Source organism: Condylura cristata, unplaced genomic scaffold (assembly GCF_000260355.1).
Source record: "Condylura cristata isolate star-nosed mole 26May11 unplaced genomic scaffold, ConCri1.0 scaffold00018, whole genome shotgun sequence".
Taxonomy (NCBI): Eukaryota; Metazoa; Chordata; class Mammalia; order Eulipotyphla; family Talpidae; genus Condylura; species Condylura cristata.
This window is the reverse complement of record NW_004567119.1, coordinates 23,719,483-23,733,379: the sequence shown is the minus strand read 5'-3', so window position 1 is coordinate 23,733,379 and position 13,897 is coordinate 23,719,483. Positions and strand designations below refer to the sequence as shown.

Below are 13,897 nucleotides of genomic sequence, written 5' to 3'. Positions count from 1 at the left end.
AAACAGGAGGGAGTTTTGTAGCTTAGAAGCCTCTTTTGTGTAAATACACACATGCTTCCATGGGTTTGCTCTTGTACTACTGCCAAAAGCATTGCTAGAGCGGTCTGCTCGCCAGAGCTCAAAACAAAAGACATTTGCATAACAGCAAAGTTCATCTGTTGACTTTATTGCTAGGATCTGTGTCCTGTGTTCTCAGTAACCCCATCGATCACCTACACACGGGATGAGGCCCACTAGTGTCCACCGTTGAAAAAATTAAATTTATCCTATAATCTAAAGCTATGTTTAAAAGTCTTCAACCATGAATTTCAGGATAAGACTGGTCAAAGAAGCATACTTTTTGATAGGGAAATATCAAAAGTACACAGAATTCTGTTGATAAAACCACAAAAAATAACTCATTGGAATTGTATGGGACACAATGTTTATTATAGAAATTGTGCGTCTTAAAAATCATTCCTCATTTGAATGGTTTTATGAATGGTCGCATAAAAACAAAGCAAAAGAAAACCCAAACAAATCTAGAGTTACTTATTTGTTTTAATTTATTTGTATATTTTTTACATCATTCATTATGGAACAGGTTTTATTCCTCCTCTCAGATGAGATTCCCAGAAAATTCCCACCATGCTGACACCCATGAACCATCACCAGTTTTGATTCCTCTCTAGTTATTGATCATTCCAGAAATGACTTCTTTATAATTCTGGGAGAATTTTGCAAAACTTTGGTAGAAGAACCAAACCAGATGATGTGAAATGAACACAGTTCTTTCACAAAGGCAGTTACATGATGAACAATTTTCTGGATTCTTTCTAACAAAAATCTAATAAATAGGCAGATTTGAAAAAAAAAAACAAATATTTTGAGAAGAACAATTACTCTATGTACAATTTTGTTTGATTCAGATATGTAAATGACAAAGAGTATCCAAAACAGGTTGTCTGGATTTTTCTTTCTTTCCTTTCTTAATCCTTCTTTTTACTCTGTTACCTCTCCCAGAATGAAACAAGACAGGTGACAGGTCAGTTTAGGAGAGTTTAGATGAACATGATGAGGGAGCTGGGTCTCCCAGCTCTCACAAAGTCAGAAATCTAAAGCTCTCTTAGAAGATGCCTAAAATATGTAGTGATAATTATTTTAAAATTCACACCTTTTATTCATTCTCATTTAAAAATAGAAAACCAAAAGTCATCATTGAGTCATCAAGAATATTCCAGTAATGCAACTAAAAATCTGTTCACATGTCACCATTATTCTCACTGAATTGTGAAGATTTACTAGTCTCTGATGTTTGTTTAAATCAATCATTACAAAGAATGATAAACTCTATGGTAGGAAATGAAATAGTAATCATGACAACTACTATTTATTGAGTTCATATTAAGCTCTAGGAATTACTCTTATGTAATTCTTACTACAAACCAAACAGGAAGATGTTATTAATAGCCCCATTTCCCAGATAGGAAAACTGAGAATTTAGAGATTAAGTAAATAGCCTAGAATTATGTAAGATGTAGGAGTTATGATTCACAGACAACAGAGATCCAAAAGCCGTGAATGGTTGGAATAGTCTAGAATATTGTAAAATAACTGATTAACTGAATAATGAGACAAGACCCTCCCTCCGTGCTTATATCAATTCTAAGCCACTGAATTAAAATAGTATGGTATTTGCCTAAAAACAGACATAAAACACAGACTAGAAAGTTTAGATTAAAAGATAAAGTATATGGGGGAAATTTACTTAATGTGGAAGTACCACTTTATTTCATTGGAAAAGAAAGGATGACTAGCTTGCTTTAAAAATAACACTGCCCTGACAATTCACATATAAGAAAAATAAATAGATCCCTCCAACACTTTGAAACTAACTTTAAAAGAGTATTCTATGTAGTTAGTAAAAAATGGATTTTTTTTTTTTGGTAGGACTTAAGACTCCTCAAAATGAAGTCAGACTCCAAAAGAGAAAGGTTTTGTCATATTTTAATGGGTCTTTGATCTTTTCCTACATCCAGACAAAATCCTCTGTGCTCCCAAGAAATAAACACATCAGAAACGCCTCTTCACCCCAACACTGTAGAGCTCCCCATGAAGTTTCTAATATTAGCTGTGATCCCCAGTCATGTAGTAACATCTGAGTAAACATCAGTTATCAATTAGGATGATGATTGCTGTCTAGATGACCCCAGATTTCTAGGTAGAGCCTGTTCTGTCAACCCTTAGTGAGAGATAGCAGCAAAATCTCACCCCCATTCCTTTGGGGGACATTTTTTCTTTTGATGTGAGGGACAACATGTTGGTCATTCCTTCTCCATCCTAATTTTTCTATTATTCCTTTCAACTTTGATTTTGCATGAAATACCACATGTGTACATCAATGTATCACTCTGTGGAAATGTATCTTAATGTTTCAAAGTAATAGTCTGCTCAGGAAAAGATAGAATCCAGTTGAATGTGAGCAAGTACTTAATGAACTCCACTTCAGTGTCCATGGCTTTAAGTGGACCTTCAGTTTACATCCTGCTAACAAGAAGCTCATGATCTATTGGAAAGATGCAGTATGTGTTCCAGATTTAAGCAGCCTTGCAAGGCAACAGTAAAAGAGATCAAGATAGCACATAAATAAGTGAAACATGATCAACACATATTTTCCAAGCTTCCTTTTACCCCCCAAAAGAGCATGAGTGAGTTACCACTATGACCCTAAAAGTTGGTCAGAAAAGAGGGCCCTCCCTAGTGGCGCAGCGGGTTAAAGCACAGCACTGAGAAGCTAAAGCCACTTCCACATGAGTTCGATCCCCGCCTGCCCCAGAGGAGACCACATGGCGTGGCAGACCTCTCCTGACCCGCCCGCTGCTCCCCTCAGCAGTGTACCTTGTTGATCTGCCTGTTCTGTACCCCACTCTGTCTCTGGTGAATCCTCTCACCCTCCACATCTCTGGCCTGTACCCCAGTTCTGCATGCACAAATAAATAAATGTTTAAAAAAAAAAAAAAAGTTGGTCAGAAAAGAAAGAGAATATTAAATAAACATAGTAAATTCCATTACAAAATATTTCTTTTCTCTGATGCTTAAGTTCACAAGTTAAACAGAATCATCCTCTGCTTGTCTTTTTAAAAAGCTTTGTATATATCTCTTATCTTTGACAATAGCACATTGGCATGGCTTTATTTTCTGTATTATGCACAAGTGGATTGCAGGAACTCAATTGTGCAGCCACTGAAAATGTAAATAATGATTCACCCTTCCATACACAAACACACACACACACAAACCCAGAGTTGTGACAAATTTAGAGCACACACTGACAATGCAACAATGCAAAGGGAGGTGTTCTGAGGTTTTATTTAATTGAGTTATAAACAAGAAAATGATCGCATCCTGCTGCTCCCCCATTGAAGCCTGTGGATGTGTGAATTTTGTCTAAGTGTGCTTTGTGTCCTTCAGAACACCCACAGTGCAGATGAATCACAAAGGTGTGTACTCTTCTGTCAGTCCTAGAAAGTATCAAGACAAAAGCCAAACCCAGGACACAGCATTTCATTTGGCTCCCGGTGTACTGCTAATTGATCCCAAACTTTTCATTAAGTCTGGTGCAAAAGGCTAAGTAGAAAGCAGGCATTTAGAAAGCAATTTTACTGAAAAACAGACACAGCAAAATCCTAGGCCTTGTGAACTTGAATTGCTCCATTCCTGTGTTGTCGCGTGGACTCTAAGTTTAGCTTTTATTGCAGGTCACTTGGAATCCCCCACTCATTCTGGATGGAAATGTGCTTAGCTACGAGAGCTGCTTGCCTGACCCTCACGTGATGATAACCGGTGTTAATGCTACTTCCTCTGTGTTCAGTCATGTGATCATGCATTTGAAGCCTTTCCTGAATTATTCGATCACCATTGTGTCTTGCTCAGGAAGGAACAGGAATCTGGGAAAATGCACAGAGCATTTACCTGCCCATGACTCCACCCAGCCCACCCTGTCCCAGGATGTCCGCCCCTTGCTGATGAGCCTGCTAAGTGCATCCTGTATTGGGAGTTCTTGGCAAAACCCATTAATGCCAAAAGGAACTAATTTGAGGAAAGAGTAAGTAACTTTGCTTTGGATTTTGCCATGGTCTCTCTCTAGAAAGGATGGAAAGCAATGTTTACCGACATATAAACACGGAACTAATTACTATTGAATATCTTCACTCATAACTTTTGTACCATTTCATATTGTGTATCTTGACTTACATGGAATCAAAAAAACTCTCTGTGGTAGAAATATCATTATATCATGAAGAATTAAAAATCCCTTGAGAATCAGCACTGTTCTCACAATTCTCTAAAAAAATCTTTAACTTGATTTTCCATATGTACTTTTAGTGTTTGTCAGGCAAACTTGATGCTTTTTCTGAATTATTCATTTGAGCAAATGTGCCTCAAAATTCCAAAGTTAACACAATAATTCTTTGTCACATTATTATCTGGAAATTTGTGAAGAATGTGGTCAAGAATATAGATGAAAGGAAAAATCTGTGATTCTGAAATGGATTTGTAGCAAGCCAAGTCTATAAAGTTAATAATATTATCATTGTTTATAAAGTATCGATAGTGAAAATCTTCAGAAATCATTAACTTTATAAGCATTTTTGTATGTCTACTTTGTGTAAAACTGGCCAGAGAGTTTTGGCAAATCTGACATAGAAGGAAGTGAAAATGTTATCATTCTTGCTGATAATGGAAAAACATGAATATAGCTGATTACTTGGAAATAATTGAATACTTGAAATGAGCCTGGAAAACTATGTAATCATGTGGAAAAAACCTCATTGTTGTAAATTAAGATGTTTTCTTTATGCTTACATGCATACACCAACACTCATACCACACAACAACCTAAATTTTGGTAATAACATTTGTTGAGATAATCCTTATGTTTCTGCTTGTCTTTTGCCTTAGATATGAGCTTCTGAGATGTAAAATCCAGCAACCACTTGCATCAAATCCCCCAGAAGATTTAAATCTGTGGCACAATATTTATTCAGGAACTCGGTGGTTTTATGAAGATAAGGCTCTTAGCAGGTGAGATTACAGAAACTATAAAAACAAATGCTGGCATTTAGTTTGGGGCATGTTGAATAGTTCAAAGTGTCTCAGTGTCTTCATTGTGTGAACATGTTATCAGTTATGCAATAAAACATGTTTAGTTATTATCTGTGGCATTAATCATACAACTGCAACAGTGAGCACGTTCAATATTTGCCATCTTAACTGCATGTTTAAAATAAGCCTTTTGAAGTCAAGTTTGTAGAGGTTTGAGCCTTAACCTATTGCTTTTGTCACAACTCAAACCACACATGAAACTTAAAAGAGGCATTTGGAAATAGGCAATCTGCACAAAACTGTGGAAATTACAGGGCATGTGTCTGCTTGCTGTCTCTGGGAAATGATTGTTTTAAGTCATTGTTTCAGTCTACAAAAAAAATGTTTAGTTTACAGACCTGGGACTTGAAAATATTCCCAGAAATCTAGGGACAACTATCCATATCAAGATAAAGGAAGCATGGGTGTGTTGGGAGACTCAAGCTCTATTTCACTCTGTGATAAAGTAGTAGGGTGGTGACATTAGGCAAGTCTCTTAGCCTCTCTGGGCTTCAGTTGAACTAACTATAAAATGAGAAGATATTCCATCTTAAATGATTCTAAACCATCTTGGCTTCAGACTGAACATGTGAGCAGGGATTGAGGATACAGGAGTTTGGAAGACAAATTTCTGCCTCCTGGTGGTCCTGACAACATAATGGTGTTTCCAAGCCTTAGCTAGACCAGGAGTGTATAATATAGCAGTGACACGCACTGAGGATTTTACAGAAATACTCAGAAGGGCAGTGATTCAGACCCAGGCCCTCTGGGAAACTGCTAAGTCAAGACCTGAAAGGTGACCCAGGCAGGGGAAGGGAAATGGTGGCAATGGGGAAAGTTGGTGGGCGTGTGAGACATACTGAAAGCACTGCCGATGTGGCTGGATGCAGAGTCCCAGGGGAATATGAGAAGAAGGCAGGGTCAGAGCTAACAGCAGGATTCAGAGATGAGCTAGCTAGGCAGTGTGTATGCGTGTGAGGGGGGAGGAGGGATCATGTGGGGAAACAAGCAAAATAACAAATTTGATAGAAAAGTTATTAAAAATATCTAAAAAGTGGGCCTCCTTGGTGGCACAAGAGGTTAAGTTGTAGTACTATGAAGCTATTCACAGCCACTGCAGCAAAAGTTTGATACCCAGCCGGGAGCTGACTCACATGGCCCAGCAGACCTCTCCAGACTCACCTGCTGCTCCCCTCAGCAGTGTGCTTCTGTCAATCTGCCGGTTCTGCCCCTACTTTGTCTCTGGTGAATCCTCTCACCCTCTGCACCTCTGGTCTGTATTCCACTGTATTCCAGTTCTTGTATGCATAAATAAATAAATCTTTTAAAACATGTCTTACAAGTTTTCATAAACAATATTTGCTTTTTTTTTTTTTTTTGAAATCTGATTATATTGAACCCATGGAGGCTGTGCATCCCAGCCACATCGGCAGTGCTTTCAGTATGTCTCACACGCCCACCAACTTTCCCCATTGCCACCATTTCCCTTCCCCTGTCTAGGTCATCTTTCAGGTCTTGACTTAGCGGTTTCCCAGAGGGCCTGGGTCTGAATCACTGCCCTTCTGAGTATTTCCGTAAAACCTCCAGTGCGTGTCACTGCTATATTATACGCTCCTGGTCTAGCTAAGGCTTGGAAACCCCACTATGTTGTCAGGACCACCAGGAGGCAGAACTTTGCCTTCAAAACTCCTGTATCCTCAATCCCTCTCTCACTTGTTCAGAGAAAGACTCAGGACAGGGTTAGCTATTCATTGTTCTGTGCTTCAGGAGTGTTAACTTTGCTCTTCCTCTCTGGGAAAGGGGGAAACTCCTCTGTCCTTCTTAAAGTGTAGAAACATTCAGAGATGTTAAAAGGTTCTTAGATGGAGGCAGCACATAAATTTTATGAAGCAATAGAATGAATCTGTGAGAGTGTCATTTTTCTAAGTTAAGAATGGTTGATCAGTAGCGTATCATTTTTGTTGAACCTAAATTATGATGGTTATCAGTCACTTGTCCATTATTTTTGTTTCAGTGCTTATTTAATATGGCATTAATTTATTCAGTAATGACTTCCTTACTACATGTATTGGTTCTGTGATAAGGAGAATAAATGAAGAAGCATAGCCCTTGTCCTCAAGAAACTTACAGTCTAGTGGAAGCATACTCACATACAAACACATATATATACTCATCCATGTGTGTGCATACCGTAACACCACCCATGTACAAAGACTACTTATACACGTATGTGCATGCACCATAGCACACACATGCACATAACACATATACACTATACACGTGTGCGTCACACATACACAATAATGCACACACTCACCACAGACACACCATACACGTACACATACCACATGTGTAATCATACATATGTATATAACAAATCAAGTGCATATACCCACAAAGCATTATATCCACCCTAATGGGTACCATCACATGGACAATAGAGAATCAGCTCTACCCAGGGAAATCATATGGAGCAGTAGCTTTCTATGACCTGTCAATGCTCTGTGCCTTAAATATAGCAATTTCTTAAATAAGTAGTCCCTAACTATTAATGAATGGATCTGATTTTTAGCCATAGATAATTCAGCAGAAAAACAACACGAGTCCCAGCAAGTTAATTTAGGTCATTTGTAGTAGGCATAAAAGTTTGAAGAATTAGGACCAAGGCCAAAGTTTTATATTAAATCTATAGTGATTCCTGTAAGTATAAATTGACTTAAACATACCAACAACAGGTACTTCTAGAAAGGAAGAGTATACATCATAAAACTGTGTGGCTTCAGGAAGCAAAAATCAAGGCATTTTTTTTTTTCCTGCTTGACTAGCAAAGATTTTAATTTAAACAACTGCTATGACTACTGAAACCAGCTTATGATTGAGAAAATAAACATGTGTTTCTCTTTAACATTCCATACAAACACCTGGGTTTCATGTGAGAATGTTTTTTTCTAGCTTTCTACCCTGTCTAAGTCTAGGAAAGGTAGGGCCCTCAGTCCAAGGCAAGGTGTGGGTCCTCTGACCGAAACAACCTTGGATTAGTCCACTGCGGAGGGCTGTGTGTTGTGGAGTTTTTCTGTTAAGAAACAATCTTGTAGGGTCTAATGTAGGCAAGACCCCTCTGGACTGCTGGCAGCCAGGCCTCACGCATCCTCGTGAGCTCATGGGCCCCCAAAGACAGAGGGGAAGGCTGAGACTCAACACCACAGTGCTGCAACTTCCTCCAGCCCTATCTGGACTTGGCTGATATTTGACAAGCTCTTGGCTTGTTTGACTGGCTCCTTATTTAAGTGTATGGAGGAAGAGGCAAGGCTAATTTAATGCCAGTGCCAGTATTATGTTGCTTCCTATTGAATTCCCCAAATTCCATCATTCACTATGTCCTACTTAATCTGCACCGACCTAAATAAGGGGAATGTTGACTAATGTCTTCCCCTCCTTACCTGATATCACCATAGTTGCCTCTAGATCCAGCTTTTAAAATGGCGTATCTCTTCATATATATATAAAAAAATAAGAATTACTGAGCATCCCTTCGTGAATATATTTGTGAAGGTAAATATAAAAATATAACTTCAAGTCAGTCTCTTTGAGCAAGTGGTCCATTTTGGTTAACTGTTTATAATATCTGGAAACCATGCCAATTCCATTATATGTGTCATTAGTTTAGGAAATTTAAATCATTCTTGTAGTTTTTATCTGTACAAAAACATGTCTGTATATACCAAAAAGAGTGTCAAGCTCACTATGAGATAATTTAGTTTAGACAAAGTAGTTTATACTCCTTGTTACCTTAGGTGAGACATCATTTTGTTTGACTGACAGGTGTCCTTACTTCAGGATTGAATCTGTTCTGTCTGGGTAGACACAAACTCAGTGTATCTGCAGGTTTAGACTATTCATCAGTTTCAACTTTTCTTCCTTAATAATTCTGTCCAAAGAGCCAAGTTACAGTTGTTGGGGGAACCATAACTTTGGGTTTGCTGACATTTTCATCACTTGGAAAATCTGGTGAACATGTCATTGTCATCTGATGCTGGCGAGGTGAGTCAGACAGGAGTTAACAGAGGGCAACCATGAACCTCCCCCCCGCCACTTAAGCCCCAAATCACCCTGAGGTGGTCCAGCATCTCACAGTGTTGTACTTCCAACTGATCAGATAAAACTGCTGAGACAACAGTGACAGACTTCCCTGATTTTGGTCAGGGCTTAACCAAGGAGGAATAAGTGATAAATAATAGATTATTTTCCCCTTTTAAGGAAAATATTGACAAAGTCAATTATAATAACTTTTTTCAAATCAATTATTTATAATTTATTAGAACATATTTCTTTTGCAATGATAGTCTGGAAAAAGACTTAAGATGACTCCTCAAGAAATCACTAGTAGTATTACCTTAAAATGAAAGCACTCAAATATATATAATTTCAACTTTTTCGCCAAGAGTTGTTGGACTTCATTGTGTTCAAGTTTATATGCTTCCAGTAAATAGTCCATAAAGTCAAAGTTAAATTCACCTGACATAAATTCTAACCCTTTAAGCTACTAACATAAGAGAGATACTGTGTTTTCTTCTTTAATATCCAAATGCAAATAAAGTTTGGGTCTGGGAATGAAGCCCACTTTGGTCAACACTGGGGAGGCAAGACATAACAAGACCCTCAATTCAGACTGAGTGGAATAACCTCTAATTCCTGTTTAAATTAAATGAGCAGCAGGGGTGCTTGTCTCCACTGGGACTCCTCCTCAGTGCTCTACAGCTACCTCTCGCCATCCTTTATAAATGAAACCTTACCTCAGGAAAATGAACCTCTGAATTGGGAAGGGCCCACTTGGTCACCGGAGGCTTGATTCCCTCATGTTTTCTTAAAATATTAACTCTGGTTTCTAAAATCAATATCATAGTAGATAACATAGAACAAAGACAGAAATTACAGCAAATGTATTTTAGGGGTTACTTAGAGTACTATAAATATAGCTAACTACAGGAATAGGGTAGTTACAGCTGGTACTCACCATCTAAAATGTATCAGATTATAAAATCTTTCAAATGCAATCATCTTTGCCCTTAAAGCTCAACAGAAAAATTTTCTAGTGGCATTTTTAGAACCAGAAAATAAGTAGTTAGAAAGATAATTGCCATTAATGGAAAATTAAACAACTGCAGATATAAGTAACAGAAACTGTTGAATTTTTGTTTGCTTGTTTATTCATTCCCACAAAGGATTTGCCAGTGTAAGCACGATCTTTGAGAGGTGGTGGAATGAAGAAGAGTTAGTTGAAAAAGTAACTGAGCAGCCAGTGTTTTCAGAAGCATGATTTATACTGGTGACAATATTGACACGTGAATTCTGTTAGGACATCAATAAAGTTGACACATTTTTAATTCTGATGAAAATTAGCTGAGGCTTTCACTAGCAGCATAGAGGAATTTTATTGGTTGCAGAAACACATCAGGCTCATTCAATATACAAGCCTTCACACTCTTACCTGCAATAATGCTTCTCACTGGATATTTTCACTGAACAGAATATCACTTAACACTTAACTCAAATGGCACCTCCTCCCTGAAGACTTCCTGAGTGGATGAGGTACAATTAGATGCTCTACCTGGTGCATGTTAAAAGAAAAATGAGTAAATATATGAGTATTTCAGAGATCATCTTCCTTTAAAAGATATATATACTCCAGTCAGATAGCACATTCATTATATTAAATATCTGGCATGTAGTTTGTGTTTAATTAATTAACAAATCAATGAATGAGGTGATGTTCTATCAAATATGGAAGAGTAATGTCATTTGTAAAAGAAACCCTTTTCTAAGTTACAATAGAGCTTATTCTATTGGACAGGTGGATTTCTATGTTAGTAACCTAAGAAACTGTAAGTGACCTGTGAGCTTTATTCGTTAAATTCTTCAGTAACAATGCAATATTCATTCACTCACTTATAAAATTATCTGCCCATTAAACAAACATATTAAAAACTTCATCATCTAAAATAGAATCTGGTTTTCTAATTCATTTGAGTAATAACAACTGAACCTTGAAATGAATATCGCTCCATAAACAAAATTTTAATATCTATTACCTTTTACAAGGGAAAATACCATAGTTGTGTCTGTAGCACAATGAAGTTTTCCATTTTCTGTGTAGACGGAGAAAGAGACCGAGGATGGTATGACATTAAGCATTTAGAGAACAACTACTCTGAGGGCTGGTATTCTTGAATTCACCTTCAACTGTTGGTTTTCTGGCACCACGACAGACTTACTATATGTGTTCTTTCACTTAGCAGAATTCCAAAACCATTTCCTATGGTTGAAGTGGCACATCTTTCAAGACATGCCTAAGGAACACAATATTTAGGCAAGAAACTGCCTGCTTTATATAAGTCGTATGCACACACGGTGCCAGCTGAACCTGCCTTTCCTCTTTGAGGCATTATATGCTATTACAAAGTGGACTATCCCATTTTATATCAATAATCAACACCTAAGTTCATTTAAAAAACAAAGTACTGGTGGTGCAGTGAGTTAAAGCACAGCACTGCAAGCTAGCCAAAGCCACTTCAGTGAGTTCAGTCCCTGGCCCTGGAGCTGACCCACATGGTGCAGATCTTTCCTGTCTCGCCCACTGCTCCCCTCAGCAGTGTACTTCGTTGATCTGCCAGTTCTGCTCCCCACTCTGTCTCTGGTGAAGCCTCTCACTGCCCCTGCACCTCTGGCCTGTACCCCAGTTTGTATGCATAAATAAATAAATATTTATAAAAAAAAATAAGTGCCAGAAGGCACTTTGAGCAAACTACTGCATTTTTTATATGAACTGGTGTATGCAGAAGCCATATACACTGAGTAGAAACTGTCCTCTGAATGTTGACCATTGACCTTTGCCCAGACTAGTGAGAGCAGCATGGTTTCTCATTATGGGGGACACATCAGCAGTTCCCACAGCCACGAGTCCTGTCACCTGACTGCAAAAGTAAACTCTGTACTCAGTGGTGGCTGCATTGCTAGCACTTTTTGAAACTGTGTTTTGTGGTTTTTAATTCCATGGGTCTACAAAACACCGATCCACTGCTGAGATACTGAGCATATCATTATAAAGTAGGCTTCGTGGTAGGTGGTTTTGCCCAACCATGGAGTAATGTCAGCTTCGGAGCTCATTCAGGTAGTCCAGGCTAAGCTGAGGGGTTGGCAGGTTTGGTATAAATGGTGATGTCACATAAATGATGAAAGCTGGGTTTATGGGAACATGAGAAGTTGGGGGAAATCTGAGACCATAGAAATATGAACTCACTAAATATGAAGACTGACTTCAAACACAACAAAACAAGGTTTTCAGTATTCATTAGAGAGTTTTTGACCTTATTTGCCTCAAGTTTTAACTTTTCCGTGAAAGTTAGAATGCAAAAGACAAGTACAAACCAAATGAAATGCTACAATCAAATTATAATTAAATAAGAAGGGAGGAAATTTAATATTAGAAGCTAAAATCAGAATCCCAGTCATTCTAGTTAACCTGTGATGCAACCTCACACAAAGCAACTTCTCAGGGTCTCAGTTCTCTCATTTATTAAATGGAGCAAGTATTTCTTATGTGAAACAGATAAATTCTACATTCAAACCTTACTTTAAAAAGACAATCCTACTTTTAAAATAGGTTTTTCAATGACATATATTTATGGGCCTAAATTTCTTTTCTGCAGGCCTATATAATACTGTTGCCCCTACCAAAATTATGATGGAATTGCTTAAGGTATTGTCGAAAGGGTTAGGGTCCTGGAGAATTTAAAATTCCTCTCATAGAACCACAGGAAAAAAAAGAAAAAGAAAGAACACCTGGACCCTCCCTGGTGGTACAGCAGATTAGACTGCAGAACTGTGGAGCTAGCCACAGCCACATCAGCACAGGTTTGATCCCTGGCCAGGGAAGTGACCCAAATGGCGCGGCAGACCTCTCCTGTCTCCCCTCAGCAGTGCACTTCATCAGTCTGCCTGTCCTGCTCCCCACCTGTCTCTGGTGAATCTTCTTACCACCTCTGGCCTACACCCCATTTCTGCAGTTCTGTATGCATAAATAAAAAAATAAAAAACTCACCATAAAAACCACTAAATGTTAGACACCTGGAAGAAAAATCCAAATATGGTTGGAAAGGAGATTGCAGATTGGGCCTCCACTCTCTAGGTGGACTTCTTTTTAAGCTATTTTATGAAGTAAAATACAATTAAAAGTATTTGACTCACGGAGAGAGTTAATGAAGCTAAGGTCACCGGTTCAGTTCCCATGTGAGCCATTAGCTTTGTGTCATTCCATTGTCACAGACTTGCTACCCTCTCAACCCCACTCTTCACCCTCAAATTCATATGGAGGTGACAAAGGAAATTCAGTGAGACTGAATTTGTGTAAGCAAAACTATCCCTTCTGCTAGTGCAATAATTGTCATCTAACTGTGGACAAAGCAGGGGGTCATTATGGCTGTTTTCATTACCACCATCATCACCACCAGCATCGTGGTGAAAGGAACAGACTCTGCAACGTGACAGCCTCGGTTTGCAACTGACATGGTGACTCAGACAAGGTAGTTAAGCCTGAAAGCCTTGTTTTCCTTATTTCAAAATGGTTTGAGAAAAGAATTTTAGCGTGTTAATCCACCTAGAAATTTTCTCATGAAGACTGAGTATTCAGTGAATGTTATTATCTTTTAGTTGTCTTGGTCATGTAGACTGTGTAGCCCTTGCTAAAAACCAAATGCATGTGTTTCCTAGTTCTGTG

At 38.3% G+C, this 13,897-nt stretch overlaps 1 protein-coding gene across 1 annotated transcript in view; it reads left to right on the top strand.

Annotated features, from left to right (window-relative positions):
- The window catches only part of USH2A (Usher syndrome 2A (autosomal recessive, mild)), a 589,735-nt gene that overhangs the window by 401,065 nt on the left and 174,773 nt on the right, over positions 1-13,897 (top strand). The window contains 2 exon segments of the mRNA XM_004685238.1: positions 3,738-4,084; positions 4,942-5,064. Of these exon segments, the coding sequence (XP_004685295.1) occupies positions 3,738-4,084; positions 4,942-5,064 (470 nt within the window).